Raw genomic sequence first — 24,903 nt, 5'->3', positions numbered from 1 at the left:
ATTGTTGCAAACAGGATGCATGTTTTGGAATAAACATTTTTTTACCTGACATTTTAAAACTACAGTACCTCATCTCTGTATACCACCCATACAATTATCTGTAAGGTCCTTCAGTCGAGCAATGAATTTCAAACACAGATTACACAACAAAGACCAGGGAGGTTTTCCAATGCCTCGCAAAAAGTGCACCTATTGGTAGATGGGTACATTTTTTTTAATTGAATAGCATTGTGAAGTTATTAATCATACTTTTTAATTAATAAATACACCCAGTCACTAAAAAGATACAGGCATCCTTCCTAACTCAGTTGCCAAAGAGGAAGGAAACTGCTCAAGGATTTCAACACGAGGCCAATGGTGACGTTAAACCAGTTACAGAGTTTAATGGCTGTGATCGGAGAAAACTGAGGATGAATCAACAACAGGATGAACCGATCGGCTCACACATGCATATCTGCATGCTGTCACTGAGCCTCAATGAGATAGGATGTGTCACAAATGGCCCGCTATTACTATTATAATGCACTACAAAGGGAATAGGGTGCCATTTGGGATCCACTCCTAGGCTATGGCCACCACAATGGATAGATTACACAAAAGGGAGTACTGTAAATGGGGGCCTGCTACTGTGCTCTCCAGGACCTCCTGATTCCTCTATTTTATTATTTCAAGGGGGCAAAATCTGAGAAAAATTGTCCGGGCCACTGGGCTAATTGGCTGGTCTGGAGAAAGAAAGAGGTGGGGGGGTAAAGAGAAAGAGGGGGGATGAAGAAGCAGAGTGTGAGAGAGAAGGGTGAGGGGATGAAGGGGAGAGAGAGAGAGAGAGAGAGAGAGAGAGAGAGAGGAGTGAAGATGGAGAGGGAAAGAAAAGTAAGAGAGAAGTAATAATAGAGAGATGGAAAACAGGGTGAGGGAAGGGGAGTGAGATATAGAGGAGGGAGGAGGGGTGGAAGAATGGTGCCAGAGAGGATGGTTGCCGTTTTATGGGCTCCTAACCAATTGTGCTATTTTGTGTGTCTTTTTTGTTTCTAACTTATTTTGTACATAATGTTTCTGCCACTGTCCAAAAGGAGCTTATGGATATTAGAACAGTGATTACTCAACTCAAACTGGATTAACATTTTTTCTTTAACGAGTCAGACGCGAAGGACTTACTGCTGCTACTGGACCAGGCACAAATACTTGTCATTCGCATGAAGAGGAGACGCCGATAGAGGGGGGAAGCAGATCCGGGTGCCTTGTGAGAATTTGTCGGCAAGTGGGTAACCCGCCTCTACCATCCGTCCTATTAGCCAATGTGCCATCATTGGACAATACACTGGATGAGCTCTGTTTGAGACTATCCTAACAACGGGACATTAAAAACTGTAATATATTATGCTTCACAGAGTCATGGCTGAACGAGGACAAAGATAATATACAGTTGGCTAGGTTTTCTGTGCATCGGCAGAACAAAACAGCTACCTCTGGTAAGACGAGCGGTAGTGGTCTGTGTCTATTTGTCAATAACAGCTGGTGTGCGAAATCTTATATTACAGTGGTCTCGAGGATTTGCTCGCCTGAGGTAGATTAGCTAATGATAAGCTCTAGACCACACGATTTACCAAGAGAGTTTTCATCTATATTCCTTGTAGCTGTCTATTTACCAACACAAACTGATGCTGGCACTAAGATCGCACTCAACAAGATGTATAAGGCCATAAGCAAATAAGAAAATGCTCATCTAAAGGTGGTGCTCATTGTGGCCGTGGACTTTAATGCAGGAAAATATACATCCGTTTACCTAATTTATACCAGCATGTCACATGAGCAACCAGAGGAAAAAAACTCGATCACCTTTACTCCACACACAAAGACGCGTACAAAGCTCTCCCTCGTTCTCCATTTGGCAAATCTTACTATAGTTATATCGTCCGGATTCCTGCTTATAAGCTAAAACTAAAGCAGGAAGTACCAGTGACTTGCATAATACGGAAGTGGTCAGATGAAGCAGATGCTAAACTACAGGATTGTTTTGCAAGCATAGACTGGAATATGTTCCGGGATTTTCATTTTTTTTATTTCACCTTTACATAACCAGGTAGGCTAGTTAAGAACAAGTTCTCATTTCCAACTGCGATCTGGCCAAGATAAAGCAAAGCAGTGCAACAAAAACACAAAGTTACATATAGACAAATGTACAGTCAATTACACAATAGAAACATTTTTGAAAAATATATGTACAGTGTGTGCAAATGTAGAAGGGTAGGGAGGTAGACAATAAATAGGCCATAGAAGCAAAATAATTACAATTTAGCATTAACACTGGAGTGATAGATGTGCAGATGATGATGTGCAAGTAGAGATACTGGGGTGCAAAATAGCAAGAGAGTAAGTAATAATATGGGGATGAGGTAGGTAGGTGTGATGTTTACAGATTGTCTGTGTACAGGTACAGTGATCGGTAAGCTGCTCTGACAGCTGATGCTTAATGTTAGAGAGGGGGATATAAGAATCCAGCTTCAGTGATTTTTGCAATTCGTTCCAGTCATTGGCAGCAGAGAACTGGAAGGAAAGGCGGCCAAAGGTAGTGTTGGCTTTGGGGATGACCAGTGAAATATACCTGCCGGAGCACGTGCTGCGTGTGGGTGTTGCTATGGTGACCAGTGAGCTGAGAGAAGGTGGGGCTTTACCGAGCAAAGACTTATAGGTGACCTGGAGTCAGTGGGTTTGGTGACGAATATGTAGTGAGGGCTATCCAATGAGAGCATACATGTCGCAGTGGTCGGTAGTATATGGGGCTTTGGTGACAAAATGGATGGCACTGTGTGTTGTGGGCTATTTTGTAAATGACATCGCCGAAGTCAAGGATCAGTAGGATAGCCAGTTACGAGGGTATGTTTGGCAGCATGAGTGAAGGAGGCTTTGTTGCAAAATAGGAAGCTGATTCTAGATTGAATTTTGGTTTCGAGATGCTTATTGTGAGTCTGGAAGGAGAGTTTACAGTCTAACCAGATACCTAGGTATTTGTAGTTGTCCACATATTCTACGTCAGAACCGTCCAGAGTAGTGATGCCAGTTGGGCGGGAGGGTGTGGGCAGCAATCGTTTGAAGAGCATGCACATAGTTCCACTAGCATTTAAAAGCAGTTGGAGGCCATGAGATAAGACCTTTCCTTAAGCTCTGGGAGCAAAATTGAAGGGACGCTGCCCTCAAAAATTCAAAATATAACATTTGAGGGGGATTACAGTAATTGAATGGATTACAGAAATAAAATGATGGAAGAAATACGAGCGGAAAATAAGATATTGAAATACACCGTGGACTCCCTAAAAGACACCAGAGAGACACTACGGTATGATAATAAAACAATGAAAGCCAAAATACTTGATCCAAAGTGCAGAAGTATGAAAAATAATATGGTTATAATGGGAATAAAGGAGGATGAAAACGGAGGAAAAAGTCAAGGTGTTCATGAAACGTAATCTCAAAATGACGAACGAACAGGTGGATACAATTGATTTTCAAATGGCTTACCATTTTGGTGCAGAGGGAAGGTCCCGTCCGATCGTAGCTATGCTAACTCACTACAAAATGAAAATGTCCTTGTTACAATGGGGTAGAGAACTGAAGAATGACCTGTTCTTTAATGAACACCCCGTTCTCTATTCCCCATGAAATAGTGCAGAGACGACGTGCCCTGTACCCTACTTTCAAAAGACTCCGAACTGAGAAGCAGAATGTTCGTCTAACGGTTGATAAATTGTACATACACAACCAAATGTTCAAGGACTGGAAGATTCCACTGTGGCTGTGAGTGATAGCTACCTCCTGCTGAAGTAGTCCCCGATACACATTTGCGCCACATTACGCAGAACAATTATGGATTCATTGTTGTTTTTTTGCATGATTGACTTAAAAAAAAATGTTTTATGCAGTATGGAACCGTGGACTATTTGGACTTAAAATAAGGTTGGACTTATGGTAATGCAAAATGGCTGTGTATGATGAACTTATGCATTTTTTATTTGGGCAATATGGAACTTTGGACAATATGAACTTAAAATCAGGTTTTGATTTAGCGGAAAGGCGAAGATGGGTAGTAAGGCTGACCTTTTATCTTTTTGATGTGTTTATTTATTTAATTTGAAGATTGCACAGTAGTACATTAGACATACCATTGTTATTTTTGTATATGATATGGCCTAATTGTAGAGGTCGGGTATATTATAACTTAAAAGCTGTTATATAGTGTGGCCTCCAGATGGGAATTAGAATGTTCAGCTTTTAAGATAAAATGTAATAAACATGAATAGATCTAATGTAGGGCTAGGATAAAGGATTATAGAATTAAAAACCTGCCTAGGTTCTCTATTGGAGTAGCCCTATACGTGTCTAAAATAATTGGTGTCATCATCATTTTACATTTAAAAAATACATCTCAATATTAAAAATGTAAAGGACATATTATTGTTCCAATACACACCGGCAAATGGATTGTTGGCAATATACCACAAAACCCTGAGGTGCCTTATTGCTATTGTAAGCTGGTTGCCGGCGTAATTAGAGCAGTAAAAATGGGTGCTTTGTCGTGCCCGTGGTGTACGGTCTGATGTACTACGCCTCTCAGCCGGTCAGCATTCAGCATTCAGGGCTCGAGTTTATCATTCTATATAAGCTATTTACCAAACCTTTTATATTCTTGATCCAAATGATATAGGCCTAGGTGTAAAACAGCCGAGATGATAGAGCAACGAACCTGGAATAAAAACTAACTGTGTGTGGGTGGGTGGGTGAGGAGAGAGTTGGTTTTACAGGTTTACTGCATGTGTTCGTGGCTATTATGCCATGGCTGTGTGAGGGTTGATTGTTAGTTAAACTTAGGTATCCTTCATGGGTAGTGTGATTAAAGACTTATTTTTACAGGCAGTCGTTAGTGGATGTTAGAATCTATGTTCCTTTTTCCTTCTTCCTTTTTGTCGGATAAAAACTGGATATAATGAGGACTACACGAAATATGTCTTGCGTGTAATGGATATAAATAACTGTTCTTGCGATATATATAAAAAAAAATATGAAAAAATATATATATATTTGTAGCTCTCTTCATTTTTTCATATATTTTTTAAACAATTGGATCCAATGAACTGAGCAGGCTGGGCTGACATGCTAAGACTTTCTAAATATGAGCATGACTTTATAATATTGTACTGTTACTATTTCTATTACCACCTTTCCAGAAATAAGTATCTCACTGTTGCAGCTTGTTATAGATCCCACTCAGCTGTGCTCTGGACACCATATGTGAATTCATCACAGTGACCTCCAACTGCTCTTACCTGCAAGTAAAACTAAATGTATGCTCTTCAACCGATCGCTGCCCGCATCCGACCGCCCCTCTAGCATCACTACTCTGGACAGTTCTGACTTAGAATATGTGGACAACTACAAATACCTAGGTGTCTGGTTAGACTGTAAACTCTCCTTCCAGACTCACATTAAGCATCTCCAATCCGAAATTAAATCTATAATCAGCTTCCTATTTTGCAACAAAGCGTCCTTTACTCATGCTGCCAAACATACCCTCGTAAAATGAACTATACTACCGATCCTGGACTTTGGCGATGTAATTTACAAAATAGCCTAAAACTCTACTCAGCAAATAGATGTAGTCTATCACAGTGCCATCCGTATTGTCACAAAAGCCCCATATACTACCCACCTGTATGCTCTCGTTGGCTGGCCCTCGCTTCATATTTGTCGCCAAACCCACTGGCTCCAGGTCATTTCTAAGTCTTTGCTAGGTAATAGCCCACCCATCTACCTCATCCCCATATTATTATTGTTTTGCTCCTTTGCACCCCAGTATCTCTACTTGCACATTAATCATCTGCACACATTGACTGTACATTTCTTTATATGCATCTCTGTGTTGTTGTTTTTGTCGCACTGCTTTGCTTCATCTTGGCCAGGTCGCAGTTGTAAATTAGAACTTGTTCTCAACTGGCCTACCTGGTTAAATAAAGGTGAAATAAAAAATCACAAATAATTGATTAATGGACTGTTGATTGTACATATTTTTCTCTTGCTTTGTTTGCTCTTTTCCATATTATGTCTGTCTAGCCAGGAAAGGGCTGCAAATATCCCATATTAACTTGTTTGGGGTAGGGGCAGCATTTTCACTTTGGATAAATAGCGTGCCCAAACTGAACTGCCTCCTACTCGGCCCCAGATCCTAATATATGCATATTATTAGATAGGAAACACTCTGAAGTTTCTAAAACTGTTTGAATTATGTCTGTGAGTATAACAGAACTTATTTAGCAGGCAAAACCTGAGGTCACTGTCTTTTCAATACGTTTTCATGGGGAATCCAGAATTCTAATCGACTTTTGTGCAGTTCCTACCGCTTCCACTGGATGTCACCAGTTTGTAGAAATTGTTTGAGGTTTTTATTTGTGTAATGAAGAAGTACCATAGCTCAGAATGACTCACCTCATGTGTACCTTTTGATAGAGGCGGGTAACCAGAAAAGTAGCATCAGCTTGTTTTGCTCCTGTATTGAACACCGATCATCCCGTATTTAATTTGATAAATTATATATGTTTAGAAATACCTAAAGTTGTATTACAAAAGTAGTGTGAAATGTTTTGGCAAAGTTTACAGGTAACTTTTGAGATATTTTGTAGCAACGTAAGTTGGAAGCAGTGTTTTCCTGGATCAAACGTGCCAAATAAATCAACATTTTGAATATATATCGACGGAAATAATCGAACAAAAGGACCATTTGTGATGTTTATGGGACATATAGGAGTGCCAATAAAGAAAGCAAAGGTAAGGCATGATTTATATTTTATTTCTTCTTTTTGTGTCACGCCTGCAGAATTGAAAAATGCCACACTCTCATTGTTTACTGTTGTGCTATCATCAGATAATAGCATCTTATGCTTTCGCAGAAAAGCCTTTTGAAATCTGACATGTTGGCTGGATTCACAACGAGTGTAGCTTTAACTTGCTATCTTGCATGTGTAATTTAATGAAAGTTAGATTTTTATAGAAATGCATTTGAATTTGGCGCCCTGCGTTTCCCTGGCTATTGGTCATGTGCAAGCCACCTACCCCAGAGAGTTTGCGCAAGCCACCTACCCCATAGAGTTTAATATATGTTGCCTTAGAAATAAGGTTAATGAAATTAACTTGCTAACATCAGATAACATTCATATATTAGCCATTTCTGAGAATCACATTATTATTATTATTATTATTTTGATGATACAGCATTAGAAATACAAGTATATAACATCTATAGAAGAGACAGAAATGCTTATGGGGTGGTGTTGCTGTAAATATTCAAAGCCATATCCCTGTAATGTTTATAGAAGATCTTATGCCAAGAGATATTGAAGTGTTGTTGGTTGCAGGTTCACTTTTGGGGTGTTGCAATAGGCCACCAAGTGTGAACAGTCAGTATCTATAATATGTGTGAAACGCTTGATAGTGTATGTGATGTAAACAGAGAGGTCTACTCTCTTGGGTACCTGAAAATTGACTGGTTTTCATCAAGTTGTTCGCTAAAGAGGAAGCTTCTCACTGTATGCAGTGCCATAATCTGGTTAAGGTTATTAATCAATCTACCAGGGTGTTTACAAACACTACAGGAACAAGATCATCCACATGTATCAATCACATTTTTACTAATACTGTAGAACCTTGTTCTAAAGCTGTATCCATACCCATTGGATGCAAAATGTGTTTGTAAAATGTATGTACAGTTGATGTAGGAAGTTTACATACACTTTAGCCAAATACATTTAATCTGAGTTTCACAATTTCTGGCATTTAATCCTAGTAAAAATGCCCTGTTTTAGGTCAGTTAGGATCGCCACTTTATTTTACGAATGTGAAATGTCAGAATAATAGGAGAGAGTGATTTATTTCAAATTTTATTTCTTTCATCACATTCCCAGTGGGTCAGAAGTTTACATACACTCAATTAGTATTTGGTAGCATTGGCGTTAAATAGTTTAACTAGGGTCAAAGTTTTGGGTAGCCTTCCACAAGCTTCCCACAATAAGTTGGGTGAATTTTGGCCCATTCCTCCAGACAGAGATGGTTTAACTGAGTCAGGATTGTCGGCCTCCTTGCTCGCACACACTTTTTAATTCTGCCCAAACATTTTCTATAGGATTGAGGTCAGGGCTTTGTGATGGCCACTCCAATACCTTGCCTTTATTATCCTTAAGCCATTTTGCCACAACTTTGGAAGTATGCTTGGGGTCATTGTACATTCGGAAGACCAATTTGCGACCAAGCTTTAACCTGTTAAGTCGACCCTCTACTTTTTCGAACATTCTGTTAAAAATCGAGCAACATTTCAGCGCCCTGCTACTCAGGCCAGGAATATAGTATATGCATATGATTAGTATGTGTGGATGGAAAACACTCAGTCGTTTATAAAACTGGTTAAATCACGGCTGTGACTATAAGAGAACGTGCGTTTCATCGAAAAGTGCAGGAATATCTGATCACTGAAAATGGAAAAAATATCCATCCGCTACTTCAAGGAATTGTTCAAAGTGAATCGAATTAAATGAGGCCGAGGTTGCAGTGCCTACAGCTTCCACACGTTGTCTAGAGTCTTGTCATTTGATTCGCAATTGATTCTTGGTCTAACCGAATCAAGGGAATCGATTCCCTCCGGTCTCCGACCGGATGTTTTGGTCGAGCTCTCTCCAAGACATTTTTTCGAAACAGACACCTATAGAATTGACATCGCCTCCTGATGAATTTTATCACTTATTAACGTGTACTAATACCTAAAGTTGCATTACAAAAGTATTTCGAAGTGTTTTGTGAAAGTTTATCGTCGACTTTTTGAATTTTAAAAATGACGTTACGTTATGAAACGCTATTTTTTCCGTTTATCACACAGTCTTCATAGATCAATATCTAGGCTATATATGGACCGATTTAATAAAAAAAAAAGACCCAATAGTGATTATGGGACATCTAGGAGTGCCAACAAAGAAGATGGTCAAAGGTAATGAATGTTTTATATTTTATTTGTGTAGCGACGACTATGCTAATTATTTTGTTTACGTCCCCTGCGGATCTTTTGGGGTGTTACATGCTATCAGATAATAGCTTCTCATGCTTTCGCCGAAAAGCATTTTAAAAATCTGACTTGTTGCCTGGATTCACAACGAGTGTAGCTTTAATTCAATACCCTGCATGTGTATTTTAATGAACGTTTGAGTTTTAACTAATACTATTAGCATTTAGCGTAGCGCATTTGCATTTCCAGAGCTCTAGATGGGACGTGCCAGGTAGGACCAAGAGGTTAACTTCCTTACTGATGTCTTGAGATGTTGCTTCAATATATCCACATCATTTTCTTCCCTCATGATGCCATCTATTTTGTGAAGTGCAAGCCTACCCCTTTTTCCTCCAAGCATAATGATGGTCATTGTGGCCAAACAGTTCTATTTTTGTTTCATCAGACCAGAGGACATTTCTCCAAAAAGTACAATCTTTGTCCCCATGTGCAGTTGTAAACCGTAGTCTGTCTTTTTTATGGCGATTTTGGAACAGTTGCTTCTTCCTTGTTGAGCGCCCTTTCGGGTTATGTTGATATAGGACTCGTTTTTACTGTGGATATAGATACTTTTAAAAATGTAATACATTTCAGTATAAGACTGTAACGTAACAAAAGGTGGAAAAAGTCGAGGGGTCTTAATACTTTCAGAAGGCACTGTATCTGTTTTGACCATGACAGTTTACAATCTAAGGTAATGCCAAGTAATTTTGTCTCAATCATGCTAATCATGCATGGAAAACCATTTTAGTTTTCATACTTTTTTAATAAATGTGTTTAGCTATAATCATAATCATTTTTGGTACACATTTATGTTTTAGATTACTTTATAAGAAATGGTGTATAGGTGTTAGCACTAGTACTTTCCATTTGCCCAGCAGACTATTATTCAGTCCACGTGAACCTGGTGCTGTAGTTAGTGTAAAGCATTTTGACTCAGCTTTATTTTCTTATTCATGTAAGAGATTAAAGCTAAGAGCTATATTAATGTTTATATGAAAGGTACTCATAGTATATATATATTGTGTGATCCTGTTTGTTTAGGCTTTGACTGTAATAAGAACATACCACATTTAAGTACCTTAAAGTGTTTATTGATATGCACAGTCACTCACATTTGATTCCATCTCATACTGGTTTATAGGTCAGTATTTGTGAATTGGGTTGTGTTTTTCTGTGGATGCATGTTTATTCTATTTATATTGAACTATGCACATTGAAATGTGAGCTACCATCAGATTAAAATAGAGTTGGGTGCAGGCTAGCAAACTATAGGCGGGAAATATGGCCAAGGTGATTCTATTTTTGTAAGAATTTACCAAATACAAGCCGGCATTCTTTTCCTAAAATATTCAGTTGTGCGGTTTGCATTTCTCCCTACTGCTCTAGTAGCGAATCTAACTGGTCCAATAGAGTTTAAGCTTAAAGTAGCCAATAGTGTTAAGCAGTTGTTACACACACATATATATAATGTTCCACAGTTGACAGTGCATATCAGAGAAAAAAACAAGCCATGTGTCAAATCAAATCAATGTTTATTTGTCATGTGCACGGAAACAACAGGTATAGATAGACCTTACAGTGAAATGCTTACTGATCAACAGGGCAATTTTTAAGTAAAAACTAGGTATTAGGAGAACAATAGATAAAGAAATAAAAACAGTTAAAAGACAGTGAAAATAACAGTAGCGAGGCTATATACAGGCATCGGTTAGTCGGACTAATTGAGGCAGTATGTACATGTAGGTATAGTTAAAGTGACTATGCATATATGACAGGTTAACAGAGAGTAGAAGCAGCGTAAAAGGGGGGTTGGCGGTTGGGGGGTGGCGGGACATAATGCAGATAGTACGGGTAGCCAAGTAACGATGGCTACCCGTACTATCTGCATTATGTCCCGCCACCCCCCAACCGCCAACCCCTCTTTTACGCTGCCTCTACTCTCTGTTTATCATATATGCAAAGTCAATTTAACTATACCTACATGTACATACTGTTGCTACCTACCCTCACCACCTGGAGGCGGCCCGTCAGGCAGTCCAGGAACCAGTTGCAAAGGGAGGTGTTTAGTCCCAGGATCCTTAGCTTAGTGATGAGGTTTGAGGGCACTACTGTGTTGAACGCTGAGCTGTAGTCAATGAATAGCATTCAAACGTAGGTGTACCTTTTGTCCAGGTGGGAAAGGGAAGTGGGGACTGCAATAGAGATTGCATCATCTGTGGATCTGTTTGTGCGGTATGCAAATTGGAGTGGGTCTAGGGTTTCTGGGATAATGGTGTTAGTGTGAGCCATTACCAGCCTTTCAAAGCACTTCATGGCTATGGATGTGAGTGCTACGAGTCTGTAGTCATTTAGGCAGGTTGCCTTTGTGTTCTTGTGCACAGGGACTATGGTGGTCTGCTTGAAACATGTTGGTATTACAGACTCAATCAGGGACAATGTTGAAAATGTAAGTGAAGACACCTGCCAGTTGGTCAGCACATGCCCGGAGCACACGTCCTGGTAATCCATCTGGCCTCGTGGCCTTATGAATGTTGACCTGTTTAAAGGTCTTACTCACGTCGGCTATGGAGAGCGTGATCACACAGTTGTCTGGAACAGCTCATGCTCTCAAGCATGCCTCTGTGTTGCTTGCCTCGAAGCGAGCATAGAAGTGATTTAGCTCGTCTGGTAGGCTCGTGTCACTCGGCAGCTCTCAGCTGTGATTTCCTTTGTAGTCTGTAAAGGTTTGTAGGCCCTGCCACATAAGACTAGCATCGGAACCGGTGTAGTATGATTCAATCTTAGTCCTGTATTTGCGCTTTGCCTGTTTGATGGTTCGTTGGAGGGCATAGCAGGATTTCTTATAAGCTTCTGGGTTAGAGTCCCACACCTTGAAAGTGGCAGCTCTACCCTTTAGCTCAGTGTGAATGTTGCCTGTAATCCATGGCTTCTGGTTGGGGTATGTACGTAAAGTCACTGTGATAAAGCCAGTGACTGATGTGGTGTACTCATCAATGCCATCAATGCCAAGAATCCCGGAACATATTCAAGTTTGTGCTAGCAAAACAGTCCTTTAGTTTAAACCGAGTCACTGGTGCTTCCTGCTTTAATTTTTACTTGTAAGCAGGAATTAGGAGGATCGAATTGTGGTCAGGTTTGCCAAATGGAGGGCGAGGGAGAGCTTTGTATGCGTCTCTGTGCGTGGAGTAAAGGGCAGAATTGAAGTCCCTCTGGTTGACATTTAATATGCTGATAGAAATTAGGTAAAACTGATTTAAGTTTCCATGCATTAAAGTCGCCGGCCACTAGGAGCGCCGCCTCTGGGTGAGCGGTTTGCTGTTTGCTTATTTCCTTATACAGTTAACTGAGTGCGGTCTTAGGTGATAAATAAACAGCCAAGAAAAAAAATATAGACAAACTCTCTTGGCAAATAGTGTGGTCTACAGCTTATTATTAGATACTCTACTTCAGGCGAATAAAATCTAGAGACTTCCTTAGATTTTGTGCACCAGATGTTGTTTACAAATATGCACAGACTGCCCCCCCCTCGTCTTACCTGTGTGCTGTTCTATCTAGCCAGTGCAGCATATATCCCACAAGCTGAATATCCATGTCGTCATTTAGCCACTATACGGTTAAACATAAGAGGTTAAAGTTTTTGATGTCCCGTTGGTAGGATATTCGTGATCGTACCTAGTCTAATATACTGTCCAATGAGTGTACGTTGGCAAGTAATACTGACAGGTTTCCCACTTGCCTCTCTTTCTCTTGCCAATGACAGGGATTTTGGCCTGGTCGGGTGTCTGAAGTACATCCTGTGGGTCCTGCTTGTTGAAGAAAAAATATTTGTCTAATCCGAGGTTGATGATCTCTGTCCTGATGTTTCACCTGTCTTTGTGCTGTCTTTGTGCTTGCCTCCATCCCCCTCCAGGTGTCGCACATCTTATCCCCAGTGTATTTATACCTGTGCTCTCTGTGGCCTGTTGCCAGTTCGTTTTGATTGTCAAGCCTACCAGTGTTTCTCCCCTTGCTCATGTCTGTTTCTAGTTCCTGGTTGTGACCATTCTGCTTGCCATTCTGTACCTAGTCACATCCCACTGGATCATTGATCTCTGCCTGCCCTGACCGTGAGACTGCCTGCTGTTCTATTTTTGTACTCTGATCTGGGAGCTGACCTGTCGATTTGCCGGCCCACTGTTCCCAGAAATAAACTTTGTTATTTCGACAATGTCTGCATCTGGGTCTTCCCTAAAACGTGATAGCATGAATTGTCTGTAGAGCTCCAAGACAGGCTTGTGTCGAAAAGGAAGGGTACCAAAACATTTCTGCCTTATTGAAGGTCCCCAAGAACACAGTGGCCTCCATCATTCTTAAATGGAAGCTGTTTGGAACCACCAAGACTCTTCCTAGAGCTGGCTGCACGGCCAAACTGAGCAATCGGTGGAGAAGGGCCTTGGTCAGGGAGGTGACCAAGAAACCGATGGTCACTCTGACAGAGCTCCAGAGTTCCTCTATGGAGATAGAAGAACCTTACAGAACCTTAAAGCACTCCACCTGTCAGGCCTTTATGGTAGAGAGGCCAGGCGGAAGCCAATCCTCAGTAAGAAAGGCACATGACCACCCATTTGGAGTTTGCCTAAAGGCATCTAAAGACTCATGAGAAACAAGATTCTCTGGTCTGATGAAACCAAGATTGAATTATAATGCCAAGCGATTAGTCAGGATCGAGGAAAAGATGAACGGAGAAAAATACAGAGAGATCCTTGATCAAAAACTGCTCCAGAGAGCTCAGGACCTCTGAATGTCCTTGAGTGGCCCAGCTAGAGCCCGGACTTGAACCTGATCGAACAGTTTCTGGAGAGACCTGGAAATAGCTGTGCAGCGACAGTCCCCATCCAACCTGACAGAGCTTGAGAGGATCTGAAGAGAAGAATGGGAGAAACTCCCCAAATAAAATACAGATGTGCCAAGCTTGTAGCGTCATAACTAAGAAGACTCTAGGCTGTAATCATTGCCAAACGTGCTTCAGCAAACAACTGAGTAAATGGTCTGAATACTTATGTAAATGTAATATTTCTGTTTTTTTCTGTGTTTAAAAAAAAACAATTCTAAAAACCTGTTTTTGTTTTGTCATTAAGGGGTTGTGTTTGTAGATTGATGATTGAAAGAAAAAAAAATTGATACATTTTAGAATAAGGCTGTAACGTAACAAAATGTGGAAAAAGTCAAGGGGTCTGAATACTTTCCGATTGCACTGTAGATTCACTGGTTGTAAAGATGGGGAGAGGTCTGTCCGAAATAAAGATACGCTCTGCTTTTTTGACACCGCACTCCAAAAAGCAAGTTCTACAGGCTCTAGTTTTGTCTCATCTTGATTATTGACCAGTCGTGTGGTCGAATTTTGCAAGGAAAGACTGACTGTAGTTAAGCTGCAGCTGTCCCAGAACAGAGTTGCAAGTCTTGCTCTTCATTGTAATCAGAGGGCTGATATAAATACTATGCATGCCAGTCTCTCTTGGCTAAGAGCTGAGGAGAGACTGGCTGCATCACTTCTTATTTTTATAAGAAACATTAATGTGCTGAAAATCCCAAATTGTTTGCATAGTCAACTTACAGACAGCTCTGACACACAAACTTACCGCACCAGGCATGCCACCAGGGGTCTTTTCACAGTCCCCAAATCCAGAACAAATTCAAGAAAGCATACAGTATTATATAGAGCCATTATTGGTTGAAACTCCTTTCCATCTCATATTGCTCAAATAAACAGCAAACCTGCTTTCAAAAAACATAGAAAGCAACGCCTCATGGCACAACAACTCTCCCCTATTTGACCGAGATAGTTTGTGTGTATGTATTGATATGTAGGCTACGTGTGCCTTGAAAAATGTATGTCATTCTGTCCTTGTCTATTAATGTTCTGTATTATGTCATGTTTTGTGTGGACCCCAGGAAGAGTAGCTGCTGCTTTTGCAACAGCTATTGGGGATCCTAACTAGATACCAAAAGACCAAATACCCCCTGTATATACCCTCGCTATTGTTATTTTATTGTGTTACTTTTATTTTTTTTTAACTTTAATTTATTTAGTAAATATTTTCTTAACTTATTTGTCTTAAAACGACACGCACACGCACACACACACACACACACACACACACACACACACACACACACACACACACACACACACACACACACACACACACACACACACACACACACACACACACACACACACACACACACACACGAATCAAACAGACAAATTGTGCCACATCGATCATCAGGTGTAGATGAAGAAAGCTTGACTAGAGAGACAAGAAGTGATAAGGGGGATAATAATAGAAACGTAAAACAAAGAAAACATTTATACAAAGGGTAAAAAATAGGGGTTCAGAGAAGAGAGAGCAAGAATAAAAGGGTAGAGAAGAGGGAGAAAAGAGAGAATAAGGAGCAGAGTGTGATGGATGGAAGGACAGTGGAAAGTAAGTAGTGGGGACTCACCTTCGCAAAACGTGCGGAGGATGAAGAAGAATAGGAGGAGCTTGGCCACAGTCATCCTGCCACCAAAACCCACACTCCACAACATCGCCTGCTCCTGCTCCTGGTCCGCACTGCAACATACACACATATAGGAAATACTCAGCATGTCTGTGTGTGTGTTTAAAGACAATGTTCAATGTCAGCCTCAGAGAGTAAACAAAGTAAGGTTTTATGAGAAGGAGCAAGTGTTCAGAACATTTAGAAGCAGGGCGGTTTTTCAAAACATTTAAAGGGAAATTTCACAGTGGGGGAATCAGGGCTTGTTTTCATAATGTCTGAATTGTTTCTTGGACAGTGAGATGTGGCAGGCCAGGAAGGTAGTAGGTCAGGGATTCGCTCGCTGAATGATACACGCTGTGACGACTTCCAGTGTATTGATGGTTTGGGGGGAGTCTGTGTTACACTGATTGCATTATTTGTTTTTGTGGGTGTAGATATGGTTGTCCTTGTTCAATAGAGCCATTGGACATCTTTCAGCAATATTCCTATCGGCAGATTCTCTGCTAAATATACAAGCAGCATTTATACCAGTCTTTGAAAGACTACAACTTGTGTTGGGTGGTGCTTCATGCTCTGGCCCCCGTCCCTCCCCAAGACGGGCTTTTTTGAAAAGAAGGCGGACACTAACAACAATCCTTTGGTGGAAACTGTCCAGATGCAACGGCTTCAAGTGATTCCTCTCATGAACACGAATTCGACAATGGAACCTCTATTAGCTACATGGTGACATTCAACCATACATGTTTTAACTGCAATATAGCGAAGATTCGAAATGAAAGCGTTGGATTTAGCTAACTTTAGAAGCTCAGCTACAGCCGATGTCAGAACCAAGAGGTCACATATACAAATACGGTGCCTAGCTAAGTTAGATATTTATTCAGCAAGGCACCTAGCTAACTTTAGTTCATCTACTGAAACCCATAGTGTGTATTTCTGGCTAACATACTACTTGTTAGTGTAAAGGAGTGCGTAACTGGCTGCAGAAAGGTCAGGTGCTGGAGAGCAGAAATGGGTATCAAACTGAGCCCTTTATTGAGGCGAACAAAACACTCTCCGTAGGTACTAAGAAAACTAAATCCACACGGGTTACAATAACCCGCCGCAAACCAGCCTGGAGTACACATACATTTACATATAACAATTCCACACACAGACATGGGGGGAAACAGAGGGTTATATGCAAGACGAGTAATGAGGGAATGTAAACCAGGTGTGCGGGAAAACAAGACAAAACTAATGGAAAATTAAAGGTGGATCGGCGATGGCTAGAAGACCGCCGAACGCCGCCCGAACAAGGAGAGGGACCTACCTCGGCGGAAGTCTTGACAGTTAGAGTGAGGAGAAATCCGATTATTTTTCTGTTTGCTAATTTAGCTAACTAGGTAGCTGGTTAACTAAGTTAGCTAGCTAAACAACTACCAGTAGCCATATCTATGACTAAAACTATAAGAGATATTTAGTATCTCGATTGTAAAACCTCTTCTCTTTTTAGTCGTAAATATGGCTCGCTACTAAACAGCAAGCAACAATGTTACACCCAGCAACCTAAAGGTAGGTTTACCAGCAAACGTTAGCACATGACTGGAGTTGGCTAGCTAGTTAGCCTGGCGCCTGCTAACTTGTATTTGTAACATGTGAGCAAAAGTGTAATGTCAGCCACTGTAAATAATTTTACTAGCTAGCTATGTAACATAATTGACGATGGTTGACAACGGTTATGATTATGAATGTGGATGCATTTCAATCTCACAAAATTATAGGCATAACGCAAGACAGGATTCCAAAAAGATGTAAATAACAATTATGGCATTTCCAGAAAGCTAGCTAGCCAAGTTTACTAGCAAACAGTAATGAGGAACAATTATAAATGTCACCACTTCTGCCAAAGTTGGTGCCTCTCCTTGTCCGGGCGTCGTCACCGGCTTTAGCTGCCACCGATCCACATTTATTTTTCCATTTGTTATGTCTTGATTGTACACTTGGTTCCCATTACACTATTATTATTTCCCTATTTAACCATATGGTTCTCATTATGTTTTGTGCGTGATTGTTCCTGTTTTGTGTTAGTCTTGTGTGTTAGGGTTTGTTATCCCTACATGGATTTATTGTACTGTTTATTTGTCCCGAGTAAAGTACGTTATTTTTACTCAGTTCTGTTTCCTGCGCTTGACTCAGTCCTCACCTATACACCACTGACGCTGACAATAAAACCATTTATTTGGTAAATCTAAAACTGAAGCTGGTTTTACTATAAACATATTTGCCTCAGCATGCCTGATAGACATTGCTGTAATTAGATACTGCCATGTGGTGCCTGGGCTTCTTCTTGGAAAGGATTCTAGATTAAAGAAACGTAATTATTTTGCCTGCGTGTGTCATGGTATCCCATGAACTGTATCCCTCTGCTGGAATTCAAGCAGATGACTCATGAGGAGCTGAATGGCACTCCTTCCACAGCTTTACAAGTATCAACTGAACTTACTGTATGTTTCTTGAGAATTGCATTTTCATTATGATCACTTCTCCCATCATCTGCTGATTACCAGTTCTCTTGGCTACAGATTTTTACACCAGATAATGTGATTTAACCAAAGATTTTGGAATCCAATACTGGAAGTTACAGGATAGGTACAGTTTGGTGGAGCACAGAGAATTTTTGCGATGTTGTCTTCTTCTATGATTCTAAGAAACAGGAGACTCTCTGTGTCCAGTGTGCAACTGGAGTCAGTTTGAATTTAGAAAATGCTCCATTGTTAAAATAAATATTTGTTTCTCCATAAAGTAATCCAACAATAAGTGCACCAGCATTGTGTCTATTTCAAATCTTCTCACTCATTGACCGAGACATGTAGCACTTTGGGGTGGACACCCACCTGACTCGATCAAGTTCCTTGGGTATATCACATTATCTAGTATAACAATCTGTAGCTGCCATTCTCTGCACTTGTGTCTCTATATGCCTGAGACATACTGAACTTTACTACACTGTTATTCCAATTTTCTTTGGATATGTTAACATTCTTGTTGAATACCCAGTTCTCTTAACCTCTTAGAACTCTTGCTCTATACTGCCCCTGTTGGAGAAAGTGCGTGCCCAAACTGAAAATATTTTTCCCCAAAATTGCTAATATATGCATATAAAAAATATTATCGAATAGAAAACTCTAAAGCTTCTAAAACCGTTTAAATTTTGTCTCTATGTAAAGCAGAACTCAGGGCATGCATTCTCCCAAATGCTCTCTTGTCATGGAAAAAGTTGGCCCAACTTTGACGTCATCTCACACGCACTTCCCAAACAGCTACCGCTCTGGGAACAGTCTGTACGTGTTCAGCGCGAAGCCTGCTTTCAATGGGGCTTCTCATTGTGAGAATCGCGCGCTCACGGGAGTTTGAGCGAGCCGAAACCTCTCGGCCAAGCGGAAAAAAAGGTGACTGTTACGCGCGCTCTGGCCGGGTGATGTATTTTCTTCAGGATCGATTAAACGACGTGTGTGTTTCTGTTCGTCCTCACGATTTCTGTGCACCTTTATAACATGTTAAAGCTTAATTATGAACATAGTTTGACAAGTTTACTCGACATATAATATGTAATTTCGACGTTTTGGTGCGCATCCACTTGAATTTTGCCTACATTTCGACCGAAATGTGGCTATTTTGAGAACCGAAAGACACAGACTTGAAAACTAAACGCTGGTTTGGTAAGTATAATCCCTTCCAGGTCTCTTGATGGAAGAACAGCAAAGGTAAGGGAATATTTATGTGGTAAATTTGGGTTTCTGTCGACTCCAAGATAGAGGAGCGATAATGCTAATTTTGGAGCGCCGACTCCTAGTATAGCCTAGTGAACGCAACCTGTAACGTTAAAAATAAATGTAACACAGCGATTGCATTTAGAAGAAGTGTATCTTCCTATACATATGGAAAACATGCATATTTAGTCAAAGTTTATGATGTGTATTCCTTGTTAGCTGACGTTATCTGCCGGAGCTATCGGCATTTCTCCTGACATTTTAGTAGCATTTTTTGAACGATTCATCATTGTAAACAGAGATTTATGGATATATATTGCAGATTATTGAAAAAAAAATGAATGTACTGTGTAACATGTTATGTCATCTGATGAAGATTTCAAAAGGTTAGTGAAATGATTTTTCTTTTAATCCTGCGTTTGTTGATTGCATATTTTTTCCTACTTGGCTATGCAAATGAGCTATGTCTGTGGTGGTGGTTTGACATAAATATGTGCTATGTTTTCATCGTAAAACATTTTAGAAATCTGACTTGCTGGGTAGATAAACAACTTGTTTATCTTTCATTTGAGCTATTATACTTGTTAATGTGTGGAGGTTAAATATTTTTAGGAATATTTTTTCGCATTGTGCGTTATGCTAATGAGCTTGAGCCGTAGTCACGAACCCGGATCCGGTATTGGTAGACTATGAGGTTAAGTAAGCATGAAATAGTGTACAAATAAACTAACATTATTTGGATATAATAACATTATTTGGATATCTGAATGTCTAGCATCTGTTTGATGCAACAGAGCCCTGTACAGCTTATATAAAAAATATTTGGGGAATCCATCAGGGCAGACAAATTTCAAAGATTGATACAAAATATCCATATTTATTTTATGTTGGTTTGACATCAGGGCTCTCCAACCCTGTTCCTGGAGAGCTACCGTAGATTTTCACTCCAACCCTAATCTAGCACAGCTGATTCTTATAATTAGCTGGTTGATAAACTGAACCAGGTTAGTTACAACTGGGGTTGGAGCGAACACCTACAGGAGGTTTGCTCTCCAGAAACAGGGTTGGAGACTTCAGGCCTACACAGTCTTATGCTGAGTCACACTGGCTGCATTGACATAGGCAGACCAATTTTGATATTTTTTCCACTAATTGGTCTTAATCAAATCAGATTTTTCAGAACTAAACACAGCCATAGTTCTGTATCTGGCTTCGGTACACTAGCAATGGTGTTTGGCATGGTGGGCTGGGGAAGCTGAGACTCGTGCTTATGGCGATTGGCATGACAACAAACAGAGAAGTTCTGAGATCTTTGTGTGTTGGTCGTTCGAAGTACACAATGCTGCCTTTGTTCAAGTTTGTGGGCACTTCCCTTCTACCTAGTTTCACTATGAGCAGACTAAAACACAGGGAGTTGTAAGTTCTAGCTTACGGATTGGATAATTGTGATTACGATAAAAATGTAATGTTGTTAATAGTAATGACTATATCCCGTGGCAAAGCGAGGGTGAAATTCCACTTTAATCCAGATGGTCCTGTGTTCTCATTCCTTCCCCCCCATTACATTTTGGCCCCCCTCAGTTTTAGAAAGACACAAAGACATTGGGGGAATCTCAATTAGATTTCCTTGATTCCTCAGATCCTCACCTCCGTCCTCTTGTCGCCTCCTTCTGACAAAGGTCAAGAGTAGAAGAAACATGGAAAGAAATATGCTTGTATGAAAATTACATTACCAGAGATGGAATCGCAAAATACATGTGTAAAGTGGTAAAAATAAAATTTAGCTAGTTGTGCCATACATTTTATAGATAAAATGATTAAGTAGCATATCATTTTTAAATGTGTGCAAGCTTTTCTCCGCAATCAAGGACAGGCGCAAACTCCTACGTTCACCTTATAACAAATTGACTCTCTCCTACATATGGTCGACCACTTCTATTTTTCCGGGTCACAGAGAGGAAGGCGGAGAAGTTAAGGAGAGGGCGGACTTGTGTCCAATTGAGAAAAGGCAAATATTTCTACCAAATGTCATGGGATCATGTAACAATCTTTGCTGAAGCATATGATGTGATATGTTAGAGATTTGCTTCCATTCTGTCTTAAATCTATATCCAAAAATGAGGAGCAGAATTTGAACACAAACATTTGCTAACTCATGAGGTATTTCCATTCAATGTTTTTCTTTGCTGTTTAGTCCTTCGGAGCTCCTCGCGTGTCTGTGTCGAAGTTCGGTACTTGTTGGAGTTCTGTGCAGGCGCGGACACATTGCCTTCTTTTTCTGTGAAGGTTTATGGCAGACTAGAATTTAAAAGGTTTACTGACCCCACCTACAGGACGGGGTAGTGAACGAGAAAGGTGTGTGGGGGGGGGGAAACAACATCATAAAATAAAATAAAAATAGACCAATCAAAACCAATCCTTCTCCTTCAGTCACAGTCCAATCAAAATCAACTCCCTACAGAGACTCCGGTGCCTGTGAGGGCGATACAGTAATCGACAGGATTCCTTGCAAGACCTCTGCTGTGAAGTCCCAAAAAGCATTCAGGCTCACAATGATGCTAATTTTCTCAAATTCTTTCTCCATTTGTACTGTGCAGTTTATGACCATCGCAAAAATGTATACAAAGTCCACCTTTTTCACATGCAATATGTCAGGATCACTCGGTTGGCGAGAAACATTCACTGGTGACTACTAACGGGGAGTGGGGTTAGTGAAGCCAAAGGGGTAAGTTGAGCAACCTATGTTTCTAGGAAACCACACAAATTAATAATTTGACCAAATATTTAGGAAGAGAAGGAAGAAACCACATGAAAAAAGTGGTAAGCAAGTAAGGTAAAAAAATATATATATATTTTTTAACTATGTCAAATTAATTTGTGTTAAGGGTTTCATGATGCCTTGCAAAAGTATTCACCCCCTTGGTATTTTTCCTATTTTGTTGCAATACAACCTGTAATTTAAATGGATTTTTATTTGGATTTCATGGAATGGACATACACAACATAGTCCAAATTGGTGAAGTGTAATGAAAAAAAAGAGCTAAAAAACAGAAAATTGGGGCATGCATATGTATTCAACCCCTTTGCTATGAAGCCCCTAAATAAGTTCTGGTGCAACCAATTACCTCACATAATTCACATAATTATTTAAACAAAGTCCACCTGTGTGCAATCTAAGTGTCACATGATCGCAGTATATATACACCAGTTCTGAATGGCCCCAGAGTCTGCAACACCACCAAGCAAAAGGCACCATCAAGCAAGTGGCACCATGAAGACCAAGGAGTTCTCCAAACAGGTCAGGGACAAAGTTGTGGAGAAGTACAGATCAGGGTTGGGTTATAAAAAAATATCACAAACATCCCACAGCACACCACTAAATCCATTATCAAAAAATGTAAAGAATATGGCACCCCAACAAACCTGCCAAGAGAGGGCAGCCCACCAAAACTCACAGACCAGGCAAGGAGGTCATTAATCAGAGAGGCAACAAAGAGACCAAAGATAACCCTGATGGAGCTGCAAAGCTCCACAGCGGAGATTGGAGTATCTGTTCATAGAACCACTTTAAGCCGTACACTCCACAGAGCTGGGCTTTACGGAAGAGTGGCCAGAAAAAAAGCCATTGCTAAAAGAAAAAAATAAGCAAACTCATTTGGTGTTTGCCAAAAGGCATGTGGGAGACTCCCTAAAACATATGGAAGAAGGTACTCTGGTTAGATGAGACTAAATTTGAGGAGCTCAAGGCGCTGGAGCACTTTTGCCTTGAAGAATGGGCAAAAGTCCCAGTGGTTAGATGTGCCAAGCATATAGAGACATACCTCAAGAGACTTGCTGCTGTAATTGCTGCAAAAGGTGGCTCTACAAAATATTGGTTTTGTATTATTTCTTGTTTGTTTCACAAAAGATATTTAGCATCTTCAAAGTGGTAGGCATGTTGGGTAAATCAAATGATACAACCCCCCAAATCTATTTTAATTCCAGGTTGTAAGGCAACAAAATAGGAAAAATGCCAAGGAGGGTGATATAGTCAAAATGTTTGCCTTGGGGTAAATTGAGCCTGGCCATGGGATTAGCTAAGCCAATGGTTGAGCCAAATTGAAGTGTTTTCTTCCCAGGTGTAATGCAAAGCATTATGCTGACATATGAGGTAACAACAATGTTAAAGTGCAGTGTTTGTTAGTTGTTAAGCCAGTGTTAAAATATGCTTAAAATTATTAAAAGACAAAAAGGGATTATAATGAATTGTGTTCAAAAAAATAAAAGGTAGACGTTACATTTCATTCAGAACAGATGTGTAGGCGGCTTAAAACTTGAGGATAGGGGGCAGTATTTTCACTTTGGATGAATTGCGTGCCCATAGTGAACTGCATCCTACTCTGTCCTAGATTGCTAATATATGCATATTATTATTACTATTGGATAGAAAACACTCTGAAGTTTCTAAAACTGTTTGAATTATGTCTGTGAGTATAACAGAACTCATAGGGCTCATTTACTCCCGAATGGGAGGGAAAATAGTCACGGTCTTGGCAGAATGCAATTTCCCTGCGGGTGCCACCGTCGTTCCATTTGGCTGCATCTGAAATCGTATTATCCGGTTGGAACGTTATTGGATATATATGAAAATAACATCCTGAAGATTGATTCTCTACTTAGTTTGACCAGTTTATTCGACCTGGAATATACCTTTTTGAAGTTTTCGTGTGAGTTGTCCTGGACCAGCGTCCGCTTTTGCGCACGTGAGTTAAAAGTGCTAGCAAATGCAGCTAATTGGACACTAGTATTGGACATTATGGAACAAAACAACGATTTATTGTGGAATTAGGACATCTTGCACTGCATTCTGATGAAAGATCAAAGGTAAGGGAATATTTATGATGTAATTTCGTATTTCTGACTCCAACATGGCGGAGAAATACTTTTACGTCAGAGCTCTGTCTCAGATTATTGCATGGTAGGCTTTTTTCGTAACATTAAAAAAACAAATGTGACACAGCGGTTGCATTAAGAACCAGTGTTACTTTAATTATATGTAGAACATGTATTTTTAGTCAAAGTTTATGATGAGTATTTCTGTTATCTGGCGTAGCTTTCTATAATTCCTCCGGATATTTTGGAGGCATTTCTGAACATGGCGTCAATGTAAACCGAGATTTGTAGATATAAATATGCATATTATCGAACAAAACATAAATGTATTGTGTAACATGTCATATGAGTGTCATCTGATGAAGATTGTCTAAAGGTTAGTGATTCATTTTATCTCTAATCCTGCATTTGTGACTCCATCTTTGGCTGGAAAGAATGGCTGCGTTTTTCCTTTGATTTGGTGGTGGTCTAACATAAATATATGTTGTGTTTTCGCTGTAAAACATTTTAAAAATCGGACATGATGGGTAGATGAACAAGATGTTTCTTTAATTTGCTGTATTGGACTTGTTAATGTGTGAAAGTTAAATATTTCTAAAGAATATTTTTGAACTCCCTACTTTCAGCTGAATGGGGGGGTGGAGTTCCCCTCGGGGATCGCCTTGCCATAACAGGTTTTAA

The 24,903-nt window shown here is 40.1% G+C and overlaps 1 protein-coding gene across 1 annotated transcript in view; it reads right to left on the bottom strand.

Moving 5' to 3' along the window:
* The window catches only part of LOC118369378 (cadherin-23-like), a 625,272-nt gene that overhangs the window by 562,773 nt on the left and 37,596 nt on the right, over window positions 1-24,903 (bottom strand). Inside the window, 1 exon segment of the mRNA XM_052498286.1 lies at window positions 15,563-15,672. Within this exon segment, the coding sequence (XP_052354246.1) occupies window positions 15,563-15,647 (85 nt within the window). The 5' untranslated portion in view covers window positions 15,648-15,672.

Source organism: Oncorhynchus keta, chromosome 36 (assembly GCF_023373465.1).
Source record: "Oncorhynchus keta strain PuntledgeMale-10-30-2019 chromosome 36, Oket_V2, whole genome shotgun sequence".
NCBI lineage: Eukaryota > Metazoa > Chordata > Actinopteri > Salmoniformes > Salmonidae > Oncorhynchus > Oncorhynchus keta.
The sequence above is the reverse complement of the archived record's forward strand: the minus strand, read 5'-3'. Positions and strand labels throughout refer to the sequence as shown.